General features: G+C 46.2%; 1 protein-coding gene across 3 annotated transcripts in view; it reads left to right on the forward strand.

The window, feature by feature from the left end:
- The window catches only part of ADAMTS9 (ADAM metallopeptidase with thrombospondin type 1 motif 9), a 64,611-nt gene that overhangs the window by 22,463 nt on the left and 20,330 nt on the right, over positions 1–21,818 (forward strand). For all 3 annotated transcript variants that reach the window (XM_042823455.1, XM_042823457.1, XM_042823456.1), the window contains 16 exons: positions 2,642–2,823; positions 2,913–3,049; positions 3,494–3,611; positions 3,887–3,982; positions 5,922–6,088; positions 6,198–6,327; positions 6,629–6,755; positions 7,947–8,157; positions 8,857–9,021; positions 9,999–10,163; positions 10,957–11,076; positions 11,719–11,823; positions 11,959–12,126; positions 12,314–12,598; positions 13,228–13,389; positions 14,010–14,186. In XM_042823455.1, the coding sequence (XP_042679389.1) occupies positions 2,642–2,823; positions 2,913–3,049; positions 3,494–3,611; positions 3,887–3,982; positions 5,922–6,088; positions 6,198–6,327; positions 6,629–6,755; positions 7,947–8,157; positions 8,857–9,021; positions 9,999–10,163; positions 10,957–11,076; positions 11,719–11,823; positions 11,959–12,126; positions 12,314–12,598; positions 13,228–13,389; positions 14,010–14,186 (2,515 nt within the window). The remainder of the gene's footprint in view (positions 1–2,641; positions 2,824–2,912; positions 3,050–3,493; positions 3,612–3,886; positions 3,983–5,921; positions 6,089–6,197; positions 6,328–6,628; positions 6,756–7,946; positions 8,158–8,856; positions 9,022–9,998; positions 10,164–10,956; positions 11,077–11,718; positions 11,824–11,958; positions 12,127–12,313; positions 12,599–13,227; positions 13,390–14,009; positions 14,187–21,818) is intronic.

Consider the following 21,818-nt stretch of genomic DNA (forward strand, 5'->3'; position numbering starts at 1 on the left):
AGCAACTGGCATGAAAGCAGAGCATTTGCACAAACTGTGAGCTGTGCTGGTTGCTGTTTAACTGCATCCTTTTGGCCCCAAGAACAAGAAGGCATGGGCACAGCACTTCCCAGGCTCTCGTAAGGGGCACACAGTCAGGTGGTAGAGAGCAGATGGGTCTGGCTAGAGGAATGATCTTAAAAAGGCCAACCAGGTTCATTGTGTCTCACCTTTGGTGTCAGGCAGCTTATTGCCAAGGGAATTGCTATAAGTGATGCAACAGCTTTTGCATCCCTCTGTGAAATCTGCTGCAAGCCTTTGGGGCTGGCCATGGGAAGGGCTGGTGGGAGAAAGGAGAGCTCGTGCCTGCAGAGGCAGAGTGGCAAGAGGGCTGGCTTAGCTCAAGCACCAAAAAGGAAGAGAAGGGGTGAGGCCTAGGGAGTTGGACTCCATCCCCTTAATTTAAGTGATGCTAAGAAATGCGCAAGCATGAAGGAGTGCTCATCATGCTGTGCTGAGTCAGCACATGCCATACAGTCTTCTGTTAGCCATGGAGACACAAAATAAGTACTTTTCCATGCACAAAAAAAAGTTGTGCAGCCAAATGTTACATGTCATCAGTGGGACATATTCATGGTTTCCAGGGCAGCATCCATTTGGAATGATAGCTTTTCTGCTAGAAAATCACTTTTATCCTAAAAGCTAACAAGGGGATTTTAAAATTCCATTTGTCTTATAGCTCCATCAACCACAGCGCTGTGCACACAGATGTGTGCCAAACCTGTTGTATTGTCCCTATAGTCTGGCACCATAGCGTGCGCTCGCACCACATGCCCTTCCCTTAACGTGGGCCTGCTGGGGTGATGCAAGTGAATGAAGAAGGAATAAAACATGGAGAGGTGCTGCTGGGTGTTCTCACTGCCTCTCTTGTTTTTTAAAGAACTTCAGAAGTATACAGAGCAGGTCTCATCTTTCTTTTTCCTGCTCTGTTGAAGGCACCAAAAACGACCTGGAATAAGATCTGAAATGGTTTTCAAATCTTTTATATTCAAAGGTGTATATTCTGGGTGCTCCAGGATCTGGAGTGATATCTTACATGCCAAAAGAATATTATGCTGAATGTGGCAGTCCCATTCAGCAGAGCCCCCCATGCCAAGATGCAGAAGAAAAGGCTGCAGCTCCTGACTCAGTCTCTACCCTGCTCTGGCACCCATGTTGAAAGGCACTTTGCAGTGCTGTAGGAAACTCTGAGCCCATGAAAAGGAAGCAGACTGTTCGGGTATGGGTTTAAGGAATCTGTTTGCTCACCAGAACAGACCCATCCCACCAGGGCTGCCCCTGGGAATTCGGGGCTGGATGGCCCTGGAGGAGCTGCTGGCTGCAGCATGGCATGTAAAGTAAGGCATAGCTGCAATATTACAGGGGAAAGGGAGTTTATCTTGAGATATTAGTGCCAGGAGCCCTGCGTGTGGGGATGCTTCTCTGCATGGGTGAATGCTGTCTGAGGACATGAGTCAGATCATGTCTGCATGTTGGTCCTTCCAAGGGATCCACCTGTGCTGGGAGCTGTGCTGGACATGTGAGTGTGTTCAAGCCCCAGGGCTCCCTAGGGTGCTGTTAAGGAGACGTCCAACTTGAAAGCAGGTGTTTGTAAGGGGAGCAGTACTAGAATGGTCCATACCATCCATTAGCTGATAAAATAGATGATTCTGAGATGAGCCAAACTGAGGCTAGAACAAGGAGGTTCCTATGTGTGCTTTGCTCCTTCCTGTCTCTGTGGTATATTGTTGATTATTCATAGAAATACCACACAATGCTGAAGAATGTTGTATTATTTCTTCACAACACTGAAGATCAATGTTCTGTGAGGTTGATTTATTTCTGAGGGCCAGCTCTTTGTTTACTCAGCCTCTGTTGAAAGCAACACCGGTTTACAAACACCCAAAAATTGTCAGAGTGGTTTGGGGCTGTTTTGGAATGTGGTGCTCCAGCTCTCAATGCTGAAGAGATTGCATAATGTAAAGGCTTTGTCAGATGGCAGCTGTCTTACTACAGTATAAATACTTTCAAAGCAAAAATGATGAATCCTGTTAACTTCCCCCATGCATATTTCTGGCTCCCTGAGGTTTGGAGTGTGCTGCTGCTAGCACATTTCCCCACGTGCTGTATCCTGAGATGGTCAGGATGTCCCTTTGTGGACAGAAATTCTGCTACTTGAGTTACAAGTAGAAGAACTGTTCTTTGTGAAAGGGCGCTGCTGAGCCTGATGGGTGGTTAATGTGCTTGCAATTAAGAATGCTGAAAAGTTGATATCAGTTGTAGTAGCTTGTTAGTTAGCAGGATGTGAGGATTTCCTGTTTGTTCAGCTAAGTAACATCAAATCTATGGGGACCAGTAGGGTGTTACGGACGGGTGGACCCGCATTATGGGAAGAGAATCATTTGCATTGGAGAAAGCCATTAAGATAATCCAGTCCAACCATCAATCCATCCCCACCATGCCCACTAATCCACATTCTGAAGTGTGAAGCTAAATTCTCTCTGGCAAGGAAGATGTTCTTTTGTCTTCTCCCACTACAGTTGTATTCATTGGAGAGCAAATACTCCCTTTGTTCATCCCTTTTGAGCATCACCTTCCACAGCTTCTTTCTTTGTTCCCACAGACCTAAAAACGGTGGGAAATACTGTGTGGGACGTCGAATGAAATTTAAATCCTGCAACACTGAACCGTGCTCGAAGCTGAAGAAGGATTTCCGGGATGAGCAGTGTGCCGACTTCGATGGGAAGCACTTCAACATCAATGGGCTGCCCACAAACGTGCGCTGGGTGCCCAAGTACAGTGGAAGTAAGTGCCAGGGGCACAGTGCCTTCTTCTGGGTGCCTGCTGGGCGGTGGCATTTAGGTAACGTGCTCCTGATCTTTCTCCCTCCCCAGTCCTGATGAAGGATCGCTGCAAGCTGTTCTGCCGCGTGGCGGGGAACACCGCTTACTACCAGCTGCGGGACCGTGTCATTGATGGGACTCCCTGTGGCCCTGATACCAATGACATCTGCGTGCAGGGCCTGTGCAGGGTAATGATTTTCCCTTCTCTTTTACAAGAATGGTTTCCATTTTGTGTGTTTCTCCATGGAACAACCAACTCAAGAAGTCTGCTTCCGCTTAAGCACTGCCTGGCGAAGGTAGCGGTCATAGAAAGAGTGGAGAAGACCACTAAGATCATCCGGTCCAACCATCAGCCCATCCCCACCATGCCCACTGACCATGTCTTTCAGTGCTCCATTTACCCTTTTGCTGAAAACCTCCAGGGACAGTGGTGTTCCCGAATCTTGCTTTTTGTTTGCAACTGGTGTGGGATGGCCATCCTGCAAGTCAGCACAAAAATGCGGGGAAGGGAAGTGATTTGTCTCACGGCAGCCTCTTCCACACAAAGCTTTTGTGGGGCTTAATTTGGAGATTTGTAAGTGCTGTTCTAGTCTGTATTTGCTCCATCTTGTTTTTCAATTTTTCTCTTAAAGCAAGCTGGATGCGATCATGTGCTGAATTCAAAAGCAAGAAGAGATAAATGTGGTGTTTGTGGTGGGGATAATTCTTCATGCAAAACTGTTGCGGGCACATTTAACACGGTGCATTATGGTAAGAGTCCGTTGCTAAAAACTTTATTGTGAAAAATGCAGGTCTATAAAGGATCTATAAAAGCCTTTACCACACTTAATCTACAAAAACACTGATATAAAATGTGAAATCCTTCTAGCTATAGCATATATCAGGTTATAACTATTTATGCTATCCCTAAATGAAGAGTATTGGATTGTGTAATGTGAGGTAATTTTGCTCATCTCCCTTCCCCCCACAAAAAGCAAATGAAATATCTGTGTAATAGCCTTGACTTTGCGTTAAATCTGTTCCAGGCTATAACGTTGTGGTCCGCATTCCAGCTGGTGCAACAAATATTGATGTGCGTCAGCACAGTTACTCAGGGAAACCAGAGGATGACAACTACCTGGGTGAGTTGCGGTGTACGTTTCAGTCCTAGATGCTGTTTTCTTGTTGTGTGAATAAGTCTGGCTGCCTGCTGTTAAGGGAGGTGAAAATTACACCAAAGGGGAGGTGTTTTCTTATTGAGAATATATCCTGTATATCTGCCAAGCGTGGTCACGTTTGTTTTGCTCCTTCTCTTTGTGCCATCCTTGAAGCAAAGTTTGGGAGGCTCACATGATGGGAAGCGTGCCCTCACAGGGTCATGTCTGGGTATTATTTCAGTGTGAGACCATACTGAGGTCTGCACTCAGTGTAAATGCATGCGTTAGGAAGGAGCTGGGCTTGGAGGTTCATAGCCCAGTGGGAGGTGAGGAAACTTGCTTCTTTGTGTCACTTGGGATACAAATAAGAGGAAACCACGCTTCACCAAAGGGAAGCGATGCTGATAGTTTTGGTTGTCGCTCTGAAAAGCTGAAAGTCCACGTTTCCAGACCCTTCATGGAGGCAAAAACCCAAGCAGGTCCTCCTGGCCCTGCACAGCCCTTGTTTTCACAGCAGGGAAGCGAAGTGGTGCAGCGTGGATGTGCATTAGTACCAATAGAATCCTGCAGAGATGCGATATCTTTTGTCCTAGGAGAAAGAGAGAGGGTTCCTTATTTCTCTTTTCTAGAAAAACAGTCATAGAATCATTGAAAAGTTTGGGTTGGAAGGGACCTTTAAGATCACCCAGTTCCAGCCCTACTGGGACACCTCCCACTAGATTAGGCTGCTCAAAGCCTCATCCAGCCTGGCCTCGCATGCTCCCCATGTGCTGCCTATTCAAAGTGGTTCAGTCCAGAATGAGCCCTAAAGAACTTCTCCACTCTTCTTGGAGGGCTCTTTAATCTTCTTGGGAAGCAATGAAGTCAGATCTTCTTTAATGTTGCTTTAATATTGCTGGGAAAGCATCTCTTCACATTAGGCCTGAAGAGAAGCAAATGAGAAGTGTGCGTTTGTCCACTTATTTTGCAGCTCACTGAGTATGAAATCTTGGGCCCTCGGTACTGTGAACCTTACAGTTCCTTAACAATTTAGGAGGAATTTAATGTTGTCATCAAGTCCAAGGCACGCACCTACTGTTGTAGGAAGACACACTAAACAGGGAGGAATCCTTTAATAAGTTTTACTACTGCGAAATGATATTAAAGCCCCCACAGTATGGAATTTGGTTGAGCACAGAGTCTGCTTTTTGAGCTTTTGCCCATCTATAACTGTCTGTCCGTGTTTTGCTTCTTTCTCTCTCCTCGTTTGGTGTAAAAACCTTCCCTTTGGTGCTTTGGTGTTAAGTTTGGATTTTTTCCGTGCAGAGGCTTTGTAGTAGTGTAGCTGTGATGGGTGAAATGGTGGGGAAACTAACTTAGGAAATTAGCTACATAATCGCATTAGTGTGAAGTTGTGCAGCAGACTGCTGTTTTCAGGAAACTGTTCCTTTTATAAAGCATTTAGGCTTTAAGCCGTGAGTGCTTTCGCATACCTTAAAATTTGGAATAATAAAAAAGTAAATGGGGAGGAAGGTGAAGGAGGTGCTGACCAAACTCCCTGCAATTATCCACCAAAAAACAAAGTTTGGGCAATCAGGGCAGAGAAATTTATCTTAAGAACACACCTGGAAATAACGTGCAAGTCATCCTATCTGCACAGCTGACACAAATACTTGGGCAGAATGGCTTTGTATCACACTGCCTGCAGCAGCCTGCCCTTAGGTTATGGGGAAGCTGTTTAGGAACAACTTCAGGCATTCAGCCTTCACTTTAATGAGGTCTGTAAAATCTCTGCTGCTCTCTTTCCACCCTTTCTGCCTGAGAGTGCCAGTGGACTTTTCCTCCCAACCTAGTGAAGGGGAGAACTGAGAGCGCATGACCCATATAATTATGTACACCTGAGTTAATTCTGCGTCTTTAGTTCTTGTTTTTTGCACCTATGCAGCCTTATCTAACAGTCAAGGAGACTTTATATTAAATGGAGACTTTGTCGTCAGTATGTTTAAAAGGGAAATCAAAGTTGGGAATGCTGTGATCGAATACAGCGGATCGGATAATGCTATTGAAAGGATTAATTCTACAGATCGGATTGAGCAAGAAATAACACTTCAGGTGAAGTATATGTTGTGTGTGTGGAAAAGTCTGCCAAGCGTTACTGGGCTGAAAACAACCAGCAGTAAAGTCTGTTAGTTTACTCTGCTTTATCATTCTTTTCTCCCAGGTTTTATCAGTGGGCAATTTGTACAATCCTGACGTTCGTTACACTTTTAATATCCCCATTGAAGACAAACCTCAGCAGTTTTATTGGAATGCCTATGGCCCCTGGCAGCCCTGCAGTAAGCTCTGCCAAGGTAGGTGCTCAGGAAACCATTACAGGGTTCACCTGGGATCTCAGCAATGTTTGCAAATCCTTTTCCATGTGCTTTCTTGGAGACTTTTACATTATGAGCTCGTTTCCCTGCCTGCAGCAGTAGATAGATAACCTGTGATGCCCTGCTTTTAAGGAGTAGCACTGCAGTGGTGCTATTCATCTGCAAAGCAGGGAACCTTTGTAGCTCATCTTTTAAATACTACTACTAAGGGAAGAGGAGAAACAACGAATTTGATGGCTGTCCTGACGTGTCAAACTCTGTCTTTTTACTTGCTGTGTAGGAGAACGAAAAAGGAAGCCTGTGTGTACGAGGGAGTCAGACCAACTCACGGTGTCAGACCAAAGGTGTGATCGGATTCCCCAGCCCGACCCAGTAACAGAGCCTTGTGGCACAGAGTGTGAGCTAAGGTGCGCTCTGATCACTCATGTATCTACGTAGCATTTATTGTTTACTCCTCTTTCACCCCTGGCCCTCATCCTTTTCTCAGCAGCCTGTATTAGGTTTTTAAAAAAAAAAAGCAAAACAAACAAAAAAGAAGGATTAACCGTTGTCTGTCTGTCACCCAAGGGTTGTTGATGTCAACCAGCTGTGTTTTGGGAGGCAAATTTCTGCTTTTGCAGGTTTGCTGTGTTGGATTCAATTAGTGCTAACTATAACAACAAGTGCTTGACATTTCAATCTGCCTGGATAGAAATGTGGGCTGTTTGTAGGGTAGTGTTGAGCAAAGAGGGGAAAAAAAAACACGTGCTCAAAACAAAGAGTCACTAAGGCTTGGATTTATCATTTGCTTAAAGTGAGGAATGGACTGAAGTGTAGAGTGAGTTTGGGGCTGTCCCCAGACTACTACTGGAAAGCTGGAATTGATGGAGCGTGCCCTAAGTGATCACAACCCATTTTCCTTTAAGCAGCAATCTGTTGTTATTTCAGGAGCTTAAAATATGGTGGCAGTAATCAGCTGCTGGCGAAGCAGTTTGGATTGCTGGGTTTTTGGAAGGGTTTCTCTTGGTTTGTTAAATCTGGGGTTTAAACAGCCACTGCAGGGCTGCTGTGGGACGGGTTGTCGAGGTAACAGCTGTTGCCATTGCGACAAGTTAGAAACCTGAGAAGGGGAAATGCCCAAGTTTTGAAAAGCAGTCAGGGACACAGGGGCTTCTGTAATTCAGGAACTATTGACTCCAAATCCCCTTAATCTTATTCTTCTCCTAGCCTTGCTGCAGTTTGCTCTCTGAGCGTAGGAGCGGTGCTGTGTGCTTGCTGCTCAGGTGGCTCTCCTGCACTGGACCATGGGGCAGAAAGCCCCCAGAGCTCCACTCTGTGCTTGGCTGTGCAGACTGAGCAGTCCCCTAGGGCACATCACCTTTCCTTCCCATCAGGAGAAGCTGGAGGCTGCTCCTTTCTTCCCAAAAGCAAAGCCAGAGCTGACTACCCAGTACTTACAAATTGCTTGGAAACCATCGGGAAGGATCAAAAACTTCCCATTCAAGGTTAAAATTCCCATTTTAATGTCAGACATCCCCAAGCACGTTATCTACCATGTCCCAGAGCTCTGCAGCTCCTCTGATGTTCTCATTGGTTGTATCACCAACGTTTGCTCTCAGGTGGCACGTGGCGAGGAGGAGCGAGTGCACAGCCCAGTGCGGGCTGGGATACCGCATGCTGGAGATCTACTGCTCCAAGTACAACAGGTTGGAGGGGAAGACAGAGAAGGTCGATGACCGCTTCTGCAGCAGCCAAGCCAAGCCGAGCACAAGGGAAAAGTGCACGGGAGACTGTAATGTGGGAGGCTGGAGGTACTCTGCCTGGACAGAGGTGAGGGGTGCTGCTGTCGCATCCTTTCTGGGGGCTCTTTGGTTTGCAAACAGGGTGTGAAAGTTAAATGCAGCAACTCAGTTTTCCCTGCTCTTTCTGGAGGACACCGCGATGCAAATGAGCCCAGTGCTTCCTATTTTCCACTGTGGTGAATTTATGCTTTGAAGCATCCTGATGTCTGTCTGTTGTGCTCGGCGCTGCAGGCTGTCCTCTCCCATCAAAGCCAGCGTGCTGCTGGGAGGCGAGAGGACACGGTGCCATCAGCGGAGGACTTCTGGAGTTTGTTTCCTTTATGCTTTTCAGCAGATTGGCCAAGAATATCCCTGGGTGCAGATGTGGCACTGAGAGAATGATGAGCCTGGGGCTTTCCAGGGAGGGCACAGCAGGAGGATGGGCTGCTTGGGGGGATTAATCTCTTACAAAATGAGAACAAGCGTCAGCCATTTGGGGGGACTGAAAGGCAACAGTTGTAAAAGTAATAATGGGGTTATAACCTGAGAGGGAATTGTGAAACCCATTGCTGCGAGATTTTTATTAAGGTTAGCGAGATTGGATTTTTAAAGGAATATATAAAATAATAGGCTGTTACTTAGAGTACAAATTGTTCTGCTGGAGGTTTCCTGCAGTCTCTTCACCTGTAAGGAGGAAGGAGATATATGGGCTCACAGAACACGTGTGCTTAGTGTCTGCTCTTTGCAGTGCTCCAAGAGCTGCGGTGGGGGCACGCGGCGACGGCGGGCCATGTGTGTGAGCACCTATAATGACGTGCTGGATGACAGCAAGTGCAGCCAGCAGGAGAAGCTGACAGTGCAGCGCTGCAGTGAGTTCCTGTGCCCCCAGTGGAAAACTGGAGACTGGTCTGAGGTAGGGGGCTAGCAGGGATATCCCCTCTCCTGCTGCTGTTCCTATCGTGCTGTGTTCTTTCTGATCCCCCCCGTCAGTTCTCCCCAGTTTTTTCCATGCTCAGCCCTCACCTTGTTGTTTATTACCATTACCTCTTCCACTCAAACTGGTACCCTTCTTAATGCAACAGAACCTCGTCTTAGCAGGCTGATCCCTGCAACTGGGATGGAGGAAATAGTCTCCAAAATCTGCTTGTCACTTTTGCGTCCAAACAGCTTGTTTTTGTGAATCACATTGTTTTAGAAAATAATGGAAGAAAATAAACGGAAACAAGGGCTGTTAACTGACTGTTGTTCTCTGCAGAATGTGTCTGCCATCCATGGCAGCAGATAGGATGCTGGATGGGGTGATTGCAGCCCTTTATCATGTGTGCTTGGAGTGCGAGCCTCTGGCACCTCAGTGCATTCTCCCAGAGAGCAGTGCTGCAGTTTTCCCTGCATCTCACAGTTGTCAGGGGCTGCTGGAGGATACAGCCAATTCTAGAACCAGGCCATATCTGCCTTGGGATGGTAGTAAGCTTGGCTCTCCCTTTTCTCTTTCTGGCCATGCTGCTTGGCACTCATGTTTGCTGCACTTTTCCCTATGGCTGTTGGCATACTGGAAGAGCTATTGCTTGGAATAATAATAATAATAATAATGAAAATAGTCATGAGGCCACATTATACCAGGTGTGTTGGCCTAGTTGCCTCACTAGCAGCATTTAAGCCAAGATCTTGGGTCTGTTATCAAGATTTGGGGCAGGAGCTGCAAAGAGCTTGTGCCTTGATCAGAGAGGTGTTGGAAGCCCCATCCCTGAATACATTCTAGGTTAGGCTGGACCAGGTGTGCTGATCAACCTGATCAGACTGTAGCTATCCTAGTTCATTGCAGCAGAGTTGAACTAGATAACCTTTAAGGATCCCTTCCAACTCAGTGATTCTGTGCTTTCCCCCTGGCAGTGCCTGGTCACTTGTGGGAAGGGGCACAAGCATCGCCAGACCTGGTGCCAATTTGGGGAAGATCGGCTGAACGACAGGTTTTGTGACCCCGAAACGAAGCCGGAGTCGGTGCAGACATGCCAGCAGCAGGAGTGTGCAGCGTGGCAAGTGGGGCCTTGGGGCCAGGTATGGAAGCCAGTTTCATCCCAGCAATGTGTTTGTGAATTGGTTGGCTTGGGTGCAGCCTATGGGCAGCAGGAACAGCACCTGCCCTTTGTGCTAAATTTAATGTGGCATACTAAATCGGCTGTGATTGTCAAAAAACGATTGCCAAGGTTACGCTCCTAAATCCATATTTAGGCACACAAATATGTGGCCTAATTTTCACTGAGGGGGAAAAAAAAAAAGCTGCTGCCACTCAGTAGCAATTGTTGCTTTCAATGTTTTCCATCTCAGGGTGGGAGGGGGGATGGTGGTGGTGTTTTTCACTGTTAAAATGAGAGTTGCTCATTTCTCCCGCAGAGTTCTGGCATCTTATTTTCCACAAAGCTGTTAGTTCTTAAAAATAAAAATCAGCAGTAGGGCCAGGCGAGTCGTCCTAGCCAGAATAATTGCCCCTGGGCAAAAAATATCCCTTAGTGCTTCTGCTACTGCAGTGCTGAGCAACTGGTTTTAAAGGAGAATGTGGTGTAGCTTCTCCCAGGCTGTGATTTACTGTGTGTAAATCATTGAAATGCTCACACCTTCATTCCTGAGGACAGTAAGTGAAGCGTGCGAGGCTCTGATGGGCTCAGTGAATTAAAACTTTGACCTAATTTAAAGCTGGAAATGTGTGAAGTGGAGAGAAAGCAGAAGGGAAGCTGGGTTTTATAATGTTGCTCGTGCATCGTGCCTGGACGTAGGCTGGGCTGATTAATTCTCTCTAACTGAAGCGAACACTCAGACCCAGCACTTCTTTCTTCCATCTGCCCTCTCTCAGTGCACGATGACCTGTGGCCAAGGCTACCAGATGAGAGCAGTGAAGTGTGTCGTGGGCACCTACATGTCAGTGGTGGACGATAATGAATGCAATGCCGCAACCAAGCCAACAGACACCCAGGTGAATCCTGCTGTTCCCCTCTCCACCTTAGGTTCTCATTCTCCCCTGTCACCGGTAACAGTGTAGGACCTTTCCTCTTAGCTTACTGTCCTTGCTGCTAAGGGATCAATGCTTTCCTCAGCTCTTTTGGGGACCAACAGGCCAGGTACTCACACAGGGGTGTAAATCATTGCCCTGTCCTAGCCTGAAAGAATGACAGTGGTTGACCCTATGTCTGGTATTGCTGAGTTGTAGCTTAGCTGCTCAGTGGCCCATATGGGACATCACCCTCTGGCAGTGAGGGAAGGGTGTGGGTAAGTATTCCTGCTGGGCTGGGGCAGCTCTTGTTGTATGGCTGGTATTTCTGTCACACTCTGTTTCAGTGCAGAAACATTGGCTATGAGAACCCCAGTTTTAATGTTCCGAATAAGTCTAAGTCCATTGGAGCTCTGCCCATAGGAGGGAACTGATACCAAATCTTGCTGATGCAGCAAGAGCATGCAAGAAGAAAGCCTGCCAGCACACACGCATGCAGGTCACATTCTTGAGAGATTGCGTACTGTTAATGTTTGCATTGAAGAGGGGGTGGTTTAATTGAAACATCTGCAAATCTTTCATCACTTGCTTTATTTCCCTCTTTTCCCTCATGGATCTCACATGCAGGACTGCGAAATTGCAGCATGTCCTCCCCATCCAAATAGTCCTGAAGCCAAGAGATCTGTATCAGGCGTTCACAGGACGCAGTGGAGATTTGGATCCTGGACACCGGTAAGCACATGTCATAATGCTTTCAGGATTATTTTACAGTAGACAGTGTGATGTTTATAAATGCATTTGCTCAGCTTTTTGTTCTAGTATGTAATAGGAAAGTTTTCTAGCTCAGTGCTTGTTGCTCTTCCCTAGTGCTCTGCGACATGTGGGAAGGGGACACGGATGCGATATGTCAGCTGTCGGGATGAGCAGGGCTCAGTGGCCGATGAGTCTGCTTGTTTCCACCTTCCAAAGCCCTCGGCCACAGAAGTGTGCACCGTGACACCCTGCGGGCAGTGGAAGGCCTTGGAGTGGAGCTCTGTAAGCATCACAGTGCATCTTGTAGGAAAGCCTTGTAGGCGTCGCTGCTGGAGACTTATTGCATTAATCTGGTGCCTTTATAAGTGGGAAGACGATGGTTTTGAGCAGTGTTTTATTAGCAGTAGTTGTTGGTCTGGTGAATGAAGCTGGAAATGTGACCGTGTCTCCTTTTCCCACTGTAACGCAGTGCTCGGTGACTTGTGGTCAAGGTAAGGCAACGCGACAAGTGATCTGCATCGATTACAGTGACCAGCTGGTGGACAGGAGCGAGTGCGACCCAGATGACCTCCCTGCCACCGAGCAGGACTGCTCCATGTCTCCTTGTCATCCGAACAGCCACGATTATGGCAGGCCCATCCACCCCTTCCTCTATCCGGACCATCGCCTCAAGCTGCACCCTGGAGGCAGCCCCAACCGAAACCGTGCACATATACCAGGAGGCAATCAGTGGAGAATTGGTCCCTGGGGTGCTGTGAGTGCACTGATTTTTCTTATTTCTGTTTGGTTTTTCCTAGGTTAATTCAAACTTTTTTTTCTTTTTTAAATATTACTACACAGGAAAGAGAGAGACCCTTGCTCCTGCTTTCTGCTCCCTCCTCACTTCCCCAGGTGCTGCAGTAGGCTGTGGGCATTGCCTCTCATCCCTTTGCACCGTGCATCTGCCTGCAGATAGCACTGTTTTCCACATGCCGAAGGCCAGCCTCTGCTTCTTGGCTGCCTCCTGGGGCATTTACAGCTTTGCAGAACTGCTGCCAGAGCAGAACCTTGATGCCAGCTCCTCACCCTCCCAGCCGTTTTGAAACACTTTATCGTGCAAGTCCCTAAAGGGAATTAAGCACAAATGTGGTGTTAAACACTGTGCTAAAGGTAGCAGGGATTACTCACCTGCTCAAAACTAGGCTCATGTTTATTTTCTTTGCCTAGTCAGCACCTAAGTCATTGCACTGCTATTAGCAAGAGCAGAGGTTTGAAGTTAATAAAGCCTGTTAGCTGTATTAAATTTCTCACCGTGCATTCCCACGGTGCAGCACTCTGGGAAAGAGCTGGGAATGCACAATTATTCCTAGGCTCAAAGAGGCTGTGGGCAATTGTGTCTTGCAGTGCTCCAGCACGTGTGCAGGGGGGTTCCAGCGACGTGTCGTGGTGTGCCAGGATGAAAATGGATACACTGCAAATAACTGCGATGAGAAGAGCAAACCTATGGAGCAGAGATCATGCGAGTCCGGCCCCTGTCCTCAGTGGGCTTACGGCAACTGGGGAGAGGTGAGCACACCATCTGTCTGTTCCATCAGAATGGTTCCGAAGGATGTTTCTCAATGAGGTGATAGGTTCTTTATACATAAAATTGTAAGTATAAGGGGGGAAGGTTGGTGTTAGTGGGTGGCTGAAAAATGGGAGAAGAGGGGGGAAGTAACGGTTAGAAATGAGAAATATCAGTGTGTGAATGGCAGCCTCTGATAAATGGGCAAACCCCAGCAACTGCTTAGCGTTGTTTTTGATTCCATTTGTCAGTTTTCAGACAAAAGCAAAATCTAAAGAAATAGAGGGTTTTTTGTTTGTTTTTTTTTTTTTTTGGTTTTTTTTTTGTTTTTTAAGATAAGTCTAGTTTAACTGAAAGCTTTCTTTGTAATTAAACCACTACTGACTCCCTTCTGCAAATTCATCCGAGAGAAGCAATAAGCAATTAGAGACGTAACCTCTGGCACTCCACTGGGCCCGGCAGTGTCATCACAGAGCAGCACAAATGCCTTTGGGAGAGAGAAGCATCATCATACATCACTGCAGGGATGTGATGAGAGGGAGGGGTGGGAGCAGGAGCAGCCTCAGAGTTAGAGTGCTGTAGGAGCCAGGTGCTGATTCCTGTCCCCTGTGCTGACTTGCAGTGCACGAAGCCATGCGGGGCCGGGACAAGAACGCGGCTTGTGGTGTGTCAGCGTCCCAATGGAGAAAGGTTCACGGATCTGAGCTGTGAAATCCTCGATAAGCCACCGGACAGGGAGCAGTGCAATGTGCAGGACTGTCCTAGAGATGCTGCCTGGAGCGCTGGTCCCTGGAGCTCGGTACGGCCGTAAGCTTTCTCTTTGTGAACCGTTGCGTGGATATCCCGTAACAACAGATTTAATGTGCTTCAAACCAAGGTGCTAATGCTTCGTGTCTTAAAACTGCACTTAAGAGGATTATTGATGATATATTTGGAAAAACACCGATTTGGTAAGGGCTTGCATTAGAGGAACTCGAGTCCTTCAATTGAAAGGCACTTTCTGCTCAGTAGCCAACTTTGTCCGTTCTGTTACACCATGCGAGTGTCATGCATTACAAGTCTTGGTTCTCACTGAGTTCTTTGCACGTGGATTTGAACCTGGCCTTTAAGCAGTACCTTTGCATTGAAGTTAAATTGGACTGATGTTTAATGGTAACACTGCACTGTGCACCTACTGGTTTACAAGTCGCATGTTCTGTGCCAAAAAGAAACTGATGGGGAAATCTGTACTAAATTTCATCAAATTCCAAGCTCAGCAAGTGTGTGTGGGTGCGTGTGCCACCCCATGCACTTTGATATAGAAATCTGTGTGTGTTCACACCCATGCTGCAGCTCTACGCCCGTACAAAACACGAGTGTGATGTGCTGTGCAAAGGCAGCTGTAAGCTGTCTGTGTGCATCTCTTTGCTTCTGGAGTTGGCCAGGATCTGCTACAGAGATGCTTTTGCAGTGGCTTGTGAGGGCTGAGTGCCCAGAGCTGGGAGCTGGGATGTGTTCTGAGTGTTCTTTGCTCTTCTCTGCCCCTGTGCCGGTCAGGGTGCTTCTGGCACACTGGAAACCACGGACCTGCCCATTTTTTGGAGTGGCCTTCAAAGAGATGTTGACCTTTAGTGTTGTTGTAACAGCTTTTCAAGATTTTCTTTTTTTTAAAAAAAAAAAAAAAAAGGAAAAGAAAAAAAAAGGAAAAGAGAATTTGACTCAAAAGCACTTTATAAGGAAAAAAAGAGGCCTGTTTGTGATGTATTGGACTTCTTTAATTGTCATGGTTTGGAAAGCTGTCTTGCTAGCACGTAACCTTGCTAGTTTCTGTGGATGCTCTTAGTAACGCAGATGCCTTCAGTAACATTTCTCGATATTTGTATCATACCTCAGTGCATTATGCAATAGCCATAAAACTGCTGGACTAGTGTTTCTACGGTGCTTCACCAGTACAAGGGACAGTGACATGACACGTCCCATTCGAGGTGCTAATGTATCCCTCGTACCCTGATAGCTGGTGCTACGGTGAGGGCGGTGAGCTCAGCAGAACTAGCAGCCGTGCAGCAGCTTTCCTGCAGCACTCCCAGCTGAGGACTGCTGTTAGCCTTTATCTCAATCACCTGTGCTGGGACATTGGCGAGATCCACAGGTGTGGACAGAGTTGTGTTGTGTTTGGTGCCACTCAGCATTCAGCCTTTTCGCTGTTTGGCAGCAGTCTGGAGGGCTGCATCTGCTCATTGGTGTTAAAAATGCAGAGTGCAGTCCTTTATGTTCCTTTTTTTTTTTTTTTTTTTTTTTTTAGTTTTGGTGTTGTTGGGTTTCTTACCCAGAGAGAAATTCCTTTAACTCTACTAATAGTTATCTCATGCCTGCACGGGTCTTGAATGCCTCCATTCAAGGCCCTTGGCAGGCTGTTTAAAAGACTGCGCTGTCTCTATCTATGGGGTCAACAGGACGTCATGTCCCTCCTGCAGAATGCTCCACATGTGTGTCTACCTCGTGCTACTACTGTAGGTAGTAACGTCCAAATCTTTTTGGTTAGCGTGGGATCACCCAATTTGCCTTAGCTCTGTCATCGGTTGCAAGCATCATTCTGTAGCTGTAATACTTCATCTCTTTGGATGGAGTGTCACTACCATATTTTTTTGGTCACTTTTGAAACAAGAGTATAGTATTAGCTGAAACTTTTCAGCAGTATGGATTTATGTATTTATGTAAAAGTGTATTTATTTTTCCAATATTGTTATTTAATTTTATATAAATATTGCATACATTTACAATGTTTAATGTTAATGTTGAACAGTGAAAATTAAAGACAAGTAGAATGTAATCATAAATGAATTTGTATAATGATTTCTTGAGTCTTTTGCTAAATTAAGATCGTATTACTTAGTTTTGGTAACCTTTACTAATTTTTCTGAAATGGTTTACTTGCTTGTTCTCCAACAGAAATTGTCATTCTTAATAATTAAACAAACACAGTTAAAAGTGTACGAACTGTGAAGTTTGGTTAAACTAATTTCTCGCAAGCATCTGATTGGCTGGGCTTCAGACAGGTTGGAATGGAATCAGCACGGTTAAATATGTGCAAATTGAAGTCAATCAAGTTTGAAGGGTCCAACCCTTGGTCCTTAAGGCAATATTCCGCTGCAATCTTATGCAGAAAAGAAGTGATTTTTATCTGGCTAGTTAAATCCAGGTTTTACAGAGATAGTTAAATGAACAAACAGGTTCTGTATGGAAATGATAATCTTAAAAGAGGAGACTGGTGGGATGCCGTGTCGTTCTAATGTATGTTCAAAGAGGGCTGAGAGGAGGTGCTGCTTCTATTTCCTTGCTGATTTAAGAACATGTACTCAAACACTGCAGAACTGTAAGCCACGTGGTAGACTTGACTTCTTTTTTTTATTAAAATAGTATTTCAGAAAACATGCAGAGACTGTCACCAGGAGAGAGAGTCTTTTTTCTCCTCTGAACGCCTTGCAATGTGAACACAGATGTCTGTCCATGCACTCAAATAACGAGAAGAAATCTTGCCATGTTCTCCAGAATGAGGGCGGTGCTCATGATGTGTTATCCATCACTTCAAACCCAAACCTCATCCCACTTCTCTCAGGGCAGATCTGCTCCTTGAAATAGCCGCTGTGAAATGTCAGTGGTGTAGAGTTAACCCTAACATGCACCATGCCCTGTTACCACTTGAGAGTAATGACAGATTCCCTTGTTGTGGCCTTCTTGGTCTTCCCAAGCTAGGAAACAGACACAGATTAGGGAATACAGTTCTATCTGACAGCACCTTGCCCTGGTAGGGGTGGGTGAGTTGTTGGGACACCACTGCAGTGGGATGGTAACACGTGGACGATGGGTAGGTGGCTTTTTTCCTAAAAAGTATTATCATTTCAAATGTAATCTGCTCTGGCAAGTGCTTATCGCTCTTTGGTATCTAGAATTTGAGCTTTTGTGTAGCTCATGATGCCTAGAAAGCTGTGCTGTGTGCTTCCCAGCTCCTTATCAAACAGGCATAAAGGCCGGTTGGGTTTTTGTATTAATTTGTTGGTTTTTTTTTTTTGAAGCCCTTTTGGTCTAACAGTGAAGAATTGGAGTTGGACTCGATGATCTCTTGAGGTCCTTTCCAACTCCTACAATTCTATGATTCTGTAATTGGAAGCTTATCATAAAATAATTAGGATGTTAACTGGATGGCATCCAAACGCCATTGCTGTTGATGTGAATTCTGTTTGGGTTTGCAGCACGGTGCCATTAGCTGAGAGCTGGTGGCACTAGTGGCTCTGTGGCTGTGCATGGAAACATGAGGAGTGGCAGCATCTCTCTGGGGCCATAGGAGCCCTGCCAGGAAGCTGGTACCTAGGAATTTTAATCCTAAAAATGGTTGTTGTTGCAAAGTTCAAGCAGTTGTTTACAAAATGTCTTCCCCATGAAGCTTGCTGGAAATGGGCTGTTTTGCAGCAGTACTCCCCATGTCATTGTTCTGATAGCATTCTTAGAAGACAATGTGTCAACTCTTGCTAAGGCATAAGTGATAACCAGGGGCAGATTTAGCTGCAAGTGTGTTTAACTCTGCTGTTCTCCTCTTCGGCAGAAACTGAATTTGCTGTGACAGCAGCATTACTGAGCTGCCGTATGATTCCTAACACGTGTTTTTTCAGTAACAAAGCCACCCTTGAAAATGAAGTGATAGGCATGTGGACACTCCAGTCACTTAGAGATTCATACTGCTTTTCCTGTCTTTCACTCAGATGATGCTGGTTGAGGCTCTGGGCTGCAGCAGCCAGTCTGTATGTCAGAGGTTGTCAGAAAATAAATAGCAAGTCAGCCTGGGTGGGGGAAGGACCAATGTTGAAGCAGTAGATGAAGGCTGGACATAAGGTCCCAGCACCCATAAGCCAGGCAGAGGGATGCACTGTGTGACTTGCACGTCTTTGGAAAAACATGCAGAAAGAGATGCTTTGATAAAGCTGATACAGACCAAAATGAGAACGTTAGCCTATGCATATCCTCAGCCATCTGTCTGAAGCTGTCTCTGTCTTGGAGCTGTTTACTGTTCATTCAGACTGGCCCACCAAAGCTACTGTCTCCCTTGGGTTCCTGTTTGTCTCCTCTTTAGGATCAGGCAGACCTACCGACTCCAGGGACTGCCATTCTGGTGTGCTGATAAAAGGCAAAAAGCTGTCTGCTTCGGTTTCCCCAGTCAGGAAAAAAAAAAAAAAGCCTTTGACAGTGCAGACCTCTTTGCTTTTGTCTTAAAAAAAGCAAACCAGACCTTCCCCAGTCTTTCTCTGCTGTGTGTCATGCAGCCAGAGCACACCAGCGGTCAGCTTCATCCACCTTAAAACCACTGGGATGGGCAGAGCCTCATCAGCCACCCTGCAGCCCTTGTGCGTGGGTCCCTCTTCTCACCAGTTGTCTTTTTTTTACTGCTCTCCCTAAATAAGGAAAACCCCGAAGATACACTCCTGCTATCTGTTTTGCTGTGCTGATGCAGGAATACAAGCACTAAAGTAAAGCACGGACTTTGCTGGATCAGTTCTTTGCAAGGTTGTTTTCCTGCTGCTTAAATCTGCTGTTGCAGAGTCCATGCTTCTGTCCCTAACCTACTATTTTCTCCTCTCTGCCAGTGGCTTCCTTTGGGATGCTCCGTGGCAGCCACAAGCACAGGGGCCATGAGACCCCATAGAGGGGAAGGCTGAGTTTTGTGTGCCTCCCTGATGACTCCCTTTAATACTTCCCTTCTAATACATTTTCTCACCAAGAAGGTTATTTTCCAGGCCCCGCACAGCTGGCCTGAGCTTGCACAAAAGGCTGAAGGACCGCTGCCCTAATAGGAGTGGCTTTGATCTGCGTGTCACAGTCGGCCCCAAGTCTGCAGACCGTGCTCACAGACATGGGAGAAATAAGCAGTGCATACAGAAATGAGCTGTGAGGTTCAGCAGGTCCCTGTGCTGTGCCTTGAGGGGTCTGCATGGATTTTTTTCCCATGTTCCAGGTTCCTGCTGTATAACCCCAAATGCAGTAATTGCTATTGCTGGAATCCATGGGATTGTAGCATCTAGAAACAAGAATGTGAAATGATGAGGGATACGAAGCACAGTGGTGTTTTATGTATGTCTGACTTTCATGGTGTCTCATTAGTACAGTCGTTAAGGAAAAACAGTGTAGTTAATCTTGCTCCAAAAGCACTTGATGTTCTGTTCATGTTTTAATTTTTCCTAGCTCACAGAGGTGAGCATGCATGAAAGTCTGTCTGATGCCCAGGGACTGTGTGCAGTCTGACACAGTGTTTGATCACTGGTGCATCAAGCAGAGATTTTCCTTCATAAAGCTGGAGAGCAAGAAGCAGCCCCTTGCTCCTGCATGTGCCCAGTGTGAACTCTCTATTTTGTGCTTCCATCCATCCAACATGGAGAAATTCTTTTCTTGAATGAGGCTTGTAAGTGACATTATCACACAACTAAAGAACCGAGGTGTCAGCCTCAGCTGCGTGCTGCTTCAATTGCTACCTTCTGAAAAGTGCCACAGCATGGAAAATAGACTCCAATCAGCCCTTTCCACATCCCACTATACCAGCTTCCTTGGGTATCTGGCACATTTCCTCCTCATTTGAGGGGAAAAAAGATCCCTCATTGCATCCCTCGTTGGAGGGTCCTGCCATCACTATTTGGTGGTTTTTCATTTGCTGTTCAGGTTATGTAGCTTGGAGCAGGGATGTAGCTTTTCGGGCAGGATCTGTGTGTTCATGGCCCTGCTGACTGCTGCACCTGGTGAAGTCTTTGTAAGGGATGTAACAGCCATGTGGAAGAAGGGATAAGGTGCTGTTTAGGCTTGTTGTGGTGGTATGTGTTCTGGTGCCCTTTGTGCTGAAGGGAATTCAGATGTGCAGATGTCGTAGGGCTGCATCAGAGTTTGTGGTGTAAGTTGCAATATGTGCTGAGGGGGATGCTAAGGGGATGCTGAAGTGTCCCTGTGGGAGTGCCCATGGGGACTCTCCTGGCAGAGGAGGGTTTGCTGATACCCAGAAGCACAGCTCCTAATGCAAAGGGGATGTGAGTGTGTAGGACTGTTGTAGGACTGCCGTTTTTCTGTTTTATTTCATCCAGCACACGATTCAACTCAGATTGTTTGAAAGGATGAAGGAGGGCTTACTTAGGAGCACTTACTTTCCGTATAATCCTTAACGTGTGGAAATCTAAACCTACAGGGATTGATTTTAATTTCCTCTGAAAAGTTGCTCCTGGCACAATCTGATAAAGACATTTTTAGGTTAATTCTTCCCAGCCCCCTCCACTGCCCTTCCCAAGCTATCTGAGCATACCTATCTGGGGGAATTCGTTGGGCGATCACCACATCTTGCATTCATTACCTCAAATACCTCCCAAATCGCTGATGCGAGGGAAAGTGGTCTGACAGCATTTTCTGAAACTTCCTCCTTCTTGGTGGAGAACTTACCCAGAATCTTGCCACCAGTTGACTTTTCTGCCCCCTGTTTAGTAGTGCTCAAAGGTAATGAAAGCAGAGCTGCTCCATCATTTTTGGCATTTTGGCAGCTCTGTACTGCTTGTTTCCTTTCACTGATGTTGAGCATCATGTCCTGATCTTTCTAGAATCAGTTGATATGGAAATATTTTTCTTGTTTTCATTTAAATTCTTTTTGTTGCGTTTATTTAAGCTAGATGGTATATTTATTTGGAAAAATCAGCAGCATGCCAATCCATGGCTCTTGGCATATTCACAAAACTAATCATGCAATAAACATAATTCCCTTACATTTGTGTTCAAGCACTTTGATCCTAATGCTGTTAGGAAGGTCCTTTCGTTCTGATTTTCTCTGTGAAGCACCAGGTGTGACTGCAGTGGTTTTAGGAGATGATGATGATAACAAGAGGAAGGTTGACAGTGCCTATAGCATAAGGGCTGTGGCTTATTTTTTGAAATATTGCTTCTCTATTAATTTACGTACCACAATATTTCTGGGTTTTTTGGTTGGCTGGTTGGGGTTTTTGTTTGCTGCTGTCTGTTTTAAGAAACAACACCATCTGCTGTTTTCCCACCACCAGCATGGCTGTCCAACCAGGGATGCTGACGTTTGTTGCCATGCCTCTGCCACAGGCTGGAAACAGCTTTTCAGCAGTCATGTTTCCAAACACTTTGGCAGGGGCAGGTTGATCATAGGCTTGCCCAAGTGCACGTGATCTTCAATTCTAGGGAGCTGGTCAGTGGAAAAGGCAATACAGTACCTTGGCTGCACCTTCAGGGCTGCATCCGGAGACAATTCTACCAGTGCAAGTCTTTCTGCTGACTTCAAAGAGCCTGGGATGAAGCTGCTAGTTCACAGAGAGACCCCCATCCACCCTCTGGAACTTTGAAGTATTTTTTACGGAGAGGAGAGGAGAGGAGAGGAGAGGAGAGGAGAGGAGAGGAGAGGAGAGGAGAGGAG

This window comes from Centrocercus urophasianus, unplaced genomic scaffold (genome assembly GCF_019232065.1).
Source record: "Centrocercus urophasianus isolate 14NV4802_14NV808 unplaced genomic scaffold, USGS_Curo_1.0 seq_22, whole genome shotgun sequence".
NCBI lineage: Eukaryota > Metazoa > Chordata > Aves > Galliformes > Phasianidae > Centrocercus > Centrocercus urophasianus.